The sequence below is a fragment of the Phalangium opilio genome, unplaced genomic scaffold (assembly GCF_054372755.1).
Source record: "Phalangium opilio isolate 3A_F unplaced genomic scaffold, DU_Popi_V2 ptg000662l_1, whole genome shotgun sequence".
NCBI classification, from domain to species: Eukaryota; Metazoa; Arthropoda; class Arachnida; order Opiliones; family Phalangiidae; genus Phalangium; species Phalangium opilio.
In genome coordinates, this window is record NW_028324246.1 from 383447 (window position 1) to 394515 (window position 11069).

The following is an 11069-nucleotide window of genomic DNA, read 5'->3' on the forward strand; positions in this document are numbered from 1 at the left end:
AAAATAAGACATTTATTTTCGTCGCTCAACGACAGATGGTACTACAGTCAACTTTGTTAGTCACGTGAACGTCATCCTATCCCTTACGAGGACCAAGCCAACTTGTTTATTTGTTTGTTGGGTCTATTCTCGCTTGTCGTACAAAGTATACGTATACATATCTTATAAACTTATGGTATTTTTTATACAGGAAATGGCAGGATCAAAAGAAAAACTGTTATCTTACTGTATTTCGTTTCATCGCGCGTGTGTCTAGCGGCCCTGGCGACGGTTTCACTTTTCTTATACTTTAAAAGTTTTATTCAACTTGTCATCGAATTCGGGGCGTGTACAGAGTTCGATATTGCTTAGCTTTTCTTGTCAAAATGAAATATTTTGTTTTACCTCGATCGTTTCGGAAAGAAAAGCGAGAACGACGTACAAAGGAAGGAAAAAAGGAATCATTAAACCATTGTTCCAGCTCGATGCTATTTTTGTATTTGGAATATATATATGCATTTTTCTTTTTCGGGATTTAGAGTATCAGCCATGTCGCTATGCAGTCATTTTTGAATATCAGAATATGCGCAGTGAACTTAGATTAGACTAGTATTCTTCGTAGATCATTTTTAGATTTACGAGCGTCAAATTAGTTTCGATTAGGCCTAAGCCTAGTGTGTTTGAAAAGTCTATTCGAATATATTAAAAGAAGTACTCAAACATATTTTCTTTTGTGCGGTAGCTTTAAACGAGAAAAAGTATATCCAGCCTATTGTGCTATGGTTGGAGTACTGGTACTATTTCAAAAGAAGGGAATGATGACCCGGCTGTACGAGGCTTTTTATGCCAACTGTTCATCATGACTGGAAGATGGGGTAGGTCGCTTGACCGAGAAAGGAATATGTAAGATGTTGTCCGCTAACTTTAAATTAAGGTTAAATTTAATGAATGAATTTCAGCTGTTTGATACATAAAAATTGATGAAGGTAAACTGTTGTAGAGCCTTGCATTTATAGCATGCAGTAAAGCCTTGCATTAATAAGCATTGCATTGTTAAAAAGTAAAGCTTTCCAATTATAACATACAGTAAAGCCTTGCATTTATAGCATGCAGTAAAGCCTTGCATTTATAACATGCAGTAAAGCCTTGCATGTATAACATGCAGCTAAGCCTTGAATTTAGAACGTGCAGTGAAACCTTGCATGTATAACATGCAGTAAAGCCTTGCATTTAGAACATGCATTTAAAACCATCTACAAACACTAGCGACTGATAATTGCTCGTAAATCTACTTCTGATTTTGAAACACCACTTAAAATCAGAGTGCACTATGTTTCTGAATAAACTATACGCTTATAAAGCTAAGTTTCACTACTATAGAAAAACACTTTGCAGTAAAATTTTATCGTCAACTAAACTTTAAAAATACATGGACCTAATAAGTTATTTATACACAGCCGCTCAACCACTATTCCAGGATTACTTTAGAGAAGAAAAAAAATCGAAGGCTCCTGAAGTTGCATCACTCTTTATTGGAAGAACTTTGAAAGGATGTTACCAAGAGTACATAAAGTAAATATTGAGGTCTGTTTTTTTATTCTTTTCAGTTATTTTTTTTACATGAACCCAGTTTTAACATAACAAACTATAACAATAGCAACTTGCAACAGAAATATATGAAATTACAAAATAGGCAATCAATAAATGTGCCCCGTTAGGCTTATTTAGGTTCACATACTCATCGAAAGGCCACGATATTTTTTCATATAATTAAAAATAATAATAAATGGAGTAAATTATTAAACCCACCCAATACTGGTCCTCTAAATTTACGCATCTACCAAATTGCTTTATCCATTCAATTTTGCTGCATGCACCCAATATTCGTTCACCTCACTACTGCATCCACTCAATAATCTTCCACTTAATTACTGCATCCACTCAATATTCTTTCACCTCATTACTGCATCCACTCAATATTCTTTCACCTCATTACTGAATCCACTCAATATTCCTCCAAAGTTCAACCATGCAATTACGATATCTAATCCATGTTCTTCAACCTAGTCAACGAATTCATTCAACCGTACAATTTGTGTTCATCTAGTTACAGTAGAACCACAGTTTTTAAAACAAACAAACTATTCTTACCCATAGAACTTTGAAAGAATACTTTTTATAATATAATTGTTCATAAATGTGCCTCATACTACATACGCTGAATCTTTTAAACGTGTCTTACAGTATCTGTTCTTTTCAGATTAATAACAAACTATTTTAACCAAAAACCCAAAAAGCTATGAATGTCTCTGGTTCCTGAATGACTTTGCTAGTAAATTCTCAATATGTGTGACGTCATTTCAGTTTTAATTCCACCTCTCAAGAGGAATACTAATAATATGATGTCCAAAATACCCTCGACATATATTCAATAGTATTTTAGAAGTTTCTCTGTCTGTCTGCTCGTCTATAGGTTTTGCGTGCTTTAACCAACGATGTTAAAAAGTTGCTGTTGTCAATTGAACAATGTCTTTGTTTTCCTACCCTTAACCCAAGTTGGGGCCCGCAGCCCCCTGAGCTTTGCTTTGTTAGCCTTTACCCTAGGGTCTCTACTTTCTACCAACGACAGTTTTTGAACGAAATAACAGAATTGCCGAAAGGGTGACATCCTCCAAGAGAATTCGCACACTTTCATTTGATGTTTTAGAAAAATGACTAAACATATCCATTGCGTTATATATCGCCTCATGGGAAGTTAGTTTCTATATCTAGATCGTGTGTTTTTCGGCCTTAAATTTATTGTAAAACCTCGCTATGGAAAAAATATAGGAAATAATAGGAACAAACTGGTTTTTGTAGTGAAATATTTGCATCTTTGGAAGTGGGATTCAGCAGGTATATCTGTTTAGCAAGCGGCTCGTGAACCTTCATTCGGCTAACACCATCGCTTATTTATTCTTGACTTCATTAAAGTTTTAAACTTGAAGAAGTTTGATCCAGTTTGCTGGATGGGAAATTGAAAATTCAAGCTAGGGAATAAGGTCTAAATAGGTCTATTAATCGCATCATCGTAATAATCAAATTGGCTATAAGGATACCATTAGGGAATAGCCACGGTTTTAGTATAACTTAATAAGGCTCGCTCTGACTCGGCCTTAAGGCTATAAGGGAGAGACCGTGTATACTGTAATTTAGACAGAGGGCAAACTTAGGGGATTATAATAATGGTATACTAGCCTAATTGAAAGAGCATCAAAGTTGAATGGGAGGTTAAAAGACTAGCGAAATTATATAAACCCAATTCGACTCTCTTGCTAAAACACCTCACGTTTACTCGATTACTCGTTCAAACAACTTCGCAAATGTTTCTTTCTCTAATGAATATTAACAAGTCCATTTAAAATGACATTCTGATATAATTTTTCGGTTCCTTGGCCAGTGTATACGAAGGGCAATATGTCAAAGATTTCAAAAGACAAGTCAATTTTGGTAGTATAATTATAAACCAATAAATTAAAATCTAATTCATTAATAAAATTAAAGGGATTTAATTATATAATTAAATAAAGTTAAGTTAAGTTAAGGTAAATAAATTAAATAGTTAAATAAGGGTAAAGTTAAGGTAAATATATTAAATAGTTAAATAAGGATAAATTGAATTAATTAAATGAAATTAAAGTATAATAATTAAATCAAAGGGAAGTGAAATAATTAAATAAAATGAAAGTCAAATAATTAAATAAAATGAAAGTTAAATAATTAAATAAAATGAAAGTTAAATAATTAAATAAAGTTAAAGTGAATGAATTAAATACAATTCAACTAAATAATTGAATAAAATTAAATTTAATAAATTGAATAAAATGAAATGAAAATTAATTTAATAATAAAATAAAATTAAATTAAAATGAATGAATTATATAAAATTAAAGTGAATGAATTGAATAGAGTTAAAGTGAATGAATTGAATAGAGTTAAAGTGAATGAATTAAACACAATTCAACTAAATTAAATAAATGTGAATGAATTAAAGTAAATGAATTAAATAAAGGAAAAAGAATGAGTTAAAGTAAAGGCTCTTTCAGACGATCCAACTTCTTGACTCAGCTTGATGGGTATGGACATCAGTCAATACACTATATAATTGAGGCCACAGAAAACATTTTGGGGCTTTTAGAATTCATTGTTTCATGTATTTACTTCATACACGCCATAGTCAATTAAGGATAAAACATTTTAGGAACCGATTGGGGGTTCTTTATAATTTTTGACATCATTGGTGCTGTCTCAGGTAACGCCTTGCCTAATTTTAACCACCTACGTCACTTGGAAGTAGGGTAAAAACCCTTGGGAGTAAAATAGACTGACATCAGCAACAGAAATGTTATATTTTAGTAGATAATGATAATTCAGACTAAAGTGAAGGTTCAAGGTTACAACATCCATTCCCTCAACTCTTAAATATATGAATTCCCGATTACAGTTTACGTTTATTGCTTTTTTGTTATGACATAAAGCTGTAACGAAGTACTGCACTTTTGGTTATACCATTTCACTTTATGCTCTAATAAAATTGGGTCCAATGCCCTAATATGTAAATTAGAATTGAGGCAATATTAGCCTGTTATGTTTAGACTTTTATGATTTTATCAGATTTAACTGGAGTATCCTGCTTTGCATTGTTTTAGGTTATCAATCTCGGAAATTCTATTCATAAGTTATAAGCTTGCATTATGGTGAAATTAAATGCGGAGAGAGTTCAAATATTGAATTTCGAGGCTTTAGGTAAATTTAAGCCCTTAACTTTGGAATATTTCCCTTCATAAATATACCTCCTATAATTAGTGAATTTAAAGTCCCTGTGAACCTTTACATTTATTATGATCGTTAACAGAAAATCATCTCTGGTATTTTCCTCAAAAAGAATTATATCAGGGATAGATTTAATTTTGGAAGTAGGAATTGCGAACGGTTAGTATTTACGGTCCAGTATAGAGCTCCTCCCTCCAACACGTAACGAAAAGTTTAAATTATCTTATTGGCTCAACTACGGTTTGATGACGTTGCTCATGGGGATGGCGAAAATACGTAATTCCTTTTTACCTCTGTCGCTATGACCCGCCTCTTCTTTCATACCCCCCCCCTGTCCCGGGGAAGGGGGTCCGGGACTTTGACGCGCACCCTAATTACCCTGTTCTCCATTCTTGCTTCTGAAATTAAATCTATCCCTGATTATATTAATTCCAAATGATTAAGAACTAGCATTGCCCGATTATTTTAAGAAACTATACACGTGACAAACACTAAATGGTGTTTGGGTCCACTTATTATCTTGTTATTTGATTAAACATTCGTAGAAGCGACCCCTGCTGAGGCACAGGCAATAGATATGAAAGAGGAAATGGGTTCTGAGTTGCTTGAAACTTCAACTTGCCCATTTCTTTTTCACGTAAGACCCTAGGCCTATATATAACACGGGAGCCGGGTTTCCTTTATCATAATGATAATGGGAAGGGTCGTACTTATTGTTATTTTGTTATTTATGATCATACTAACAGTAAAATCTAGTATTTGAATTGCCACTCTACCTTGGAATTTAAATCAAGTTTCACACTGCACTTCATTTTTCCTCTTTGAAATGTACTTATGAAGTAAGTAAGGTTGCAGCTGCAGATGGTTAAAGTTTCTAATCTAAAATTGCTGGGAAGAGGGTAAACTTACCGTAAAATGATCTAACCACTTTATGTAAGGCCCTGCAAGCAATCTTCAAACTATACCAGCTCTCTAGCTTTATCTCCCCTCCTTCACGCTAGACAAGAGGTATACAGACTATACTGTATAGTCTGGATTCTTTCACCGAGTTTCACCCAGGCCTGACGTACTGGAGCTCCAGCCTCACGTGAAACCATAACACTATTGCCTTAGAGAATACAACTCAAGGAGTTGCTTAATGGGAAAATGATATTGTAGATTGCCGAACAGACCTTTTCAATGAATCTAAGAGGGATAGACAAGGGGGTAAAAATCCACCCTTCCATCTCGGCTTTTGACGCCTGCGCTTTAGTCATTTTGTATCATGAGAGTTGGTATAATTTAGCCAAATACCGCTGTAAATTACTGGTTTGAAGCGTATTAAAATTTTACCAAGGCATTTTTTTCCACTCAAAATCTTCTAAATGATTACAACTTTCACACTTAAACTACTACGCATTACAGTAGTAGTTTTTCCCTAAATTAGAATAGGTATATTACCTTTCAGACACAAGATAGGGTCAAATTCCGCGTATGATAACTTAGAGTAATAAAATGTATAATTTACTTTACCACTTATGATGAAAAATTTGCGTACATCAAACCTTACCATATATATTCTGTAGATATATTAATTGGTACTGTACTAATAATTATATATCGAAACCTATGAATTATAGAATCGTAGAATTTTCATAACATTTTAGGTCAGATGCAATAACCGCGAAAATGTGAATTCAAGGAATCGGATATTATAAATATTTGTTAAATAACTATTTATGGCTATATTCTATAAAAATATGTATTAGAAAATCATAAAGTAAGTGCCATAATTAAACATAAATATCCGACAAAAAATGGCATTAACTTAATTTTTTCTGTACAATTGATCGAGTTAAATGTACCAATATTATTAAGACAAAGTCGATTAAATTCATATGATCTGTTATAATGTGGGTAGTCTAAAAATGTTCTGGCATCCTCTACAAACTGGACATTACACATATATTCCAATAAAGTGCTTAAAATCATATTTATACGTTAATTATTATGAAATGAAGGATTTAATACTTAAAATCCGTTGACGGTACTATAGTCTTCCCTGGGTTAGTTTTCTTCAATGTACAGCGAATTCGTGCTATATCTTAAGAGCAAAATACGACGCGATCTTTCTACCAGCACCCTAAGCAACTAGATAACCCTAGTATCCGTGAAATTCCCTGGAAGCAAAACCCTTGTATAGCCCTTGACGATGTCCGTCCGGTTTCGCACAGATCCATCCATGTCTGAGATATCGCGCGAACCATCCTTCCCCAACAAACCAAGCTAAAAAAATTCAGTCAACCGTTTTCGAAAGACGTCCAAGTTTCCGTGACTACTTGTAGATCTTAAGGGAAGTCCTTGCCAATAGACACTCGTTTTCCGAGTCATTTTGTCTATTTCTTACTGTACATCTAACAGGAAGCGTTTCCTCCAACCATAACAGGAAACGAAAAAAAAAACTAAATAGGAAATAAATGATCCACTTACCCGATATAGACAAAACGCATATTAGGGTTAATCCTAATTTAATACGCGCCATATGGGGAAAAATGCTGTTATTCTTTTTTCGATTTGGCAAGGATGTTTCTGTCTTCTTTTTTATGTTTCTTAGTTTCTTTTATCTTGGTTATCCGGTGAGGAAATCTAACGTCAGACGGTCCGTCAGTAAAGAAACAACGCAATTATTGACGAATAAACACAACTTTTCCCGATTCGGTAGAAAAACCGTGATAGACGTATTATAAGCGTGTGCCCCCGTAACTGCTAAATAGTGAAGAAAGGAATCATGTTCGCTAAGCGGTTAAAGCGATGCTCCTTGCGAGAGAGAATGGTCGAAGGAGACGGAGAAGAGAGAAAGATGTGGTGGATAGAGAGAGGTTGTTGGATACGAAAAAGCCGGAGTAGCTCCAGCTCCGAACGAACGGTCGATGTGCTAAAGAAAATAGAAGAGAAGGGGCAGTCTGCTAGTGTCCTCCGTACACACTGAGAGAGTTCACAGTCTTCTGACGCGCGGCGCTGGGGCCAAAGAGAACTGGCTCGAAAGGAGACGGACGGGTGGACGAGAGGGTTAGGCCCCCTGGACGCGTTTTGCAGAAATTGCAGCTAGCTAGGCGAGATGCTCCCGAAAACTGAAGGCGGCTAAGCGATCGATAGGATACGCCGCTTTTCCTAACGTCCGACCCACGAGGAAATTACAGCGTACCGGAGGTATGGTCTCGCGAAGAGGGATATCAGAAGCAGATTCCCTGTAGAAATGATATCTGATGGTCAAACACTGGACGTGATTTCGAGATGCGCTTGGTACTCAAATTTTTGATAAGGGTACAGCCATTCCAATAGAAATTCGGAGGCCATCATTTGAAAAACATGACATAGGTTGACTGCTGGCACTTGTTTGACATCTTTTATGCATTATGATTAAATTTGTGGTGAAACGCGGTTTATAATTTATGAAGCGTGTTTCACGATAAATTTCAGAAAGTTTTAAATTATTCTAATCGTTAGTTCTGGGCCTTTTAATAATTTTCCGCTCAATTAAGTATTGATACCAAACAAATTTATCGTTTGAAAATATGCAAGAAATTGTTCATCTAAGTCTTAAATAGATTTCTAGTAGAAATTATTTAGATCTGCTAAATTTTACGCTCCAAATAAAACCGTTGCGTCTGTTTTCAAACATAAATGCTCTTAGACTTCCTTCAGTTAATCCTTCCCTGAAAGTAAAAATATTGGAGATTATATTTTACTATAATTGAATAAATTATCTATTCGTAGGCAGTATTATCTTAAGGGATAGAATTATCTTCGTGTATATTATAAACGCTATTGTAGAAGGAATAATTAGACATTAACGAATGGAGTTAATCAAACGTCTTGATAAATTAATCTTTTACAATGGAAATGCATTAGCGGAAATTTTGATATTTTGCGAAAGTTTCACGCTAACATTTAGCCAAGTTGACTCCTGTTAGCAGATGAAAACCGCTAGAACCGTTGATCTCGAATAGCTAACCCAAACCTGTAGAATAAATATTGACTATAATAATTGAAAACCTCAATTTAGAGCCCGACTTTGTATAAAGGATACTTTGTAATATATTTATAATACGGCAAAGTGTAGGATATAAGCCACGAGAATTAAAGACGCATCTCTGACAATTTCGATCTTTTAAGAACTTAACCCAACTATCGATCAAATGTATCTCGGCGATCTGCTCTTCTTTCTTTCTTTCCAAGTTTTAAATAATGGATTTTTGATGTACGTGTAGTGATACTAGTCAACAAGGGACGGTCTGAAAGCGGCCAAACCATGTATTTGTAGACAATATGAGGTTTTGTCACTTCGTACTATTCGCTTTTGCATTACGGAAATTTACAAGTGTAGCTTTCAAAGTTCTGAAGACTGAAGCTGGTACAAAACTATAGTTCTAGGACACAGTTGATTCCTTGAGAGAGAGAGAGAGAGAGAGAGAGAGAGAGAGAGAGAGGGGGGGACTCTCGTAAACTACTGGTTGGCGAACCTGTAACCTTTTCCTCGCGGTTCTCCGAGTTCCGCAACATTTCGAGCGAACAAAATGCTTCTATGCATGGCCACTCTCTCTTTCTCGCCGCTCTTGGCCAGAAGCCGCTCGCGCTAAAGAACGTAAAAATGTTTTGTGGCCATGTCTACATATCTCCTCGCACTCTGTCGTCCTATAACCGTTACGTATTTGAATGATTTACTCCCATTTAACCCAAAGCGTTTCTCCCAATTCCCATATCTCCCAATCCCATTTGACCCAACACTATGTCTTTTCCCCCAATTTCTTTTCTCCCAATTCAGTATAAAACATATGTTAATAAGTTCAAAGAGAATTTTTTTGTTTTATTAACAATGATATGTTTTACATATTCAGTTTAGTTTGAATTTCAATTTTATGATTTATACATATTCAAATGGAGTTTTTCTCCCCGCATCCAGTTCCCTTTTTAGTTTTATTTTTTCCTCCTGAATCTTGTATTTTCTGGTTGGTGGTCGAACAGGTTACCCCCCATTTCACCCAATTTAAAACACCCAATTCCCATTTACCCAAACATCATTCAACCCAATTCCCAGTTCTCCTATTCCAACTAACCCAATATTGCATACTCAAAAAGACTCAAATAGAGTAGAATTTGATGGTTTTATTTATTTATTTTTTCATTTCATAAGGGATACACTTACTTGATGTGTATAACCGCTCCAAAGACGAAGAGACGTCCTCCTAACCAAACCAAACTTAACCTAACATAACATAACAGTAATGTTATGGAAAAGGCATATTATTTGAAAAGTCAACGAAGCTAAATGTCAATATTTTGGAAAAGGCGTAACTTTGTTAAATGATTTACAAAATATTACTAACATAACTAAACCAAACCTAACATATCACAACAGTAATGTTTTGGAAAAGGCATATTATTTGAGAAGTCAACGAAGCTAAACGTCAATATTTTGGAAAAGGCGTAACATTGTTAAATGATTTATAAACTATTACTAACCTAACCAACCCAAACCTAACCTAACATAACAATAATGTTTTGGAAAAGACATATTATTTGAGAAGTCAATGAAATTAAACATTAATATTTTGGAAAAGGCGTACCATAGTTAAATGATTAATAAATTACGAACTTTCTCGTGGATCCAGCAGAAAAATATAATACATTTAGAATAACACTTCACATTAATTGGTAGGAAAATTATTTAACGTAACCTAACCTAACCTAACCAAACCTAATCAAACCTAACCAAACCTAACCCAACCAAACCTAACCTAACCTAACCTAACCTAACCTAACCTAACCTAACCTAACCTAACCAAACCTAACCAAACCTAACCAAACCTAACCAAACCTAACCTAACCAAACCTAACCAAACCAAACCTAACCAAACCAAACCTAACCTAACCTAACCTAACCAAACCAAACCTAACCAAACCTAACCAAACCAAACCAAACCTAACCAAACCAAACCTAACCAAACCTAACCAAACCAAACCTAACCAAACCTAACCAAAACAAACCTAACCAAACCTAACCTAACCTAACCTATTCGCATTAAAAATAATCAAAGTCGTTTTGAAAGCAACCCTTTGCAGCATAAAATATTAGACGAAACCATTAGATTGGGAGAAATGAGAATTGAATAGTTTGGGATAAAAATTCCGATTGGGAAATATAAGATTGGGAGAACTGGGAATCGGAAATTTTGGGATAAAAATGTATTTTGGGAAAGACAGAATTGGGAGAAATGGGACCATACCATTTGAATGGC

General features: G+C 34.8%; 1 protein-coding gene across 1 annotated transcript in view; it reads right to left on the minus strand.

Annotated features, from left to right (window-relative positions):
* Positions 1–7784, minus strand: part of LOC149588155 (uncharacterized) — a 56318-nt gene extending 48534 nt beyond the window's left edge. Inside the window, exon 1 of the mRNA XM_089863004.1 lies at positions 7261–7784. Coding sequence (XP_089719130.1) covers positions 7261–7312 — 52 coding nt within the window. The 5' untranslated portion in view covers positions 7313–7784. The remainder of the gene's footprint in view (positions 1–7260) is intronic.
* Between the last annotated feature and the right edge of the window lie 3285 nt (positions 7785–11069).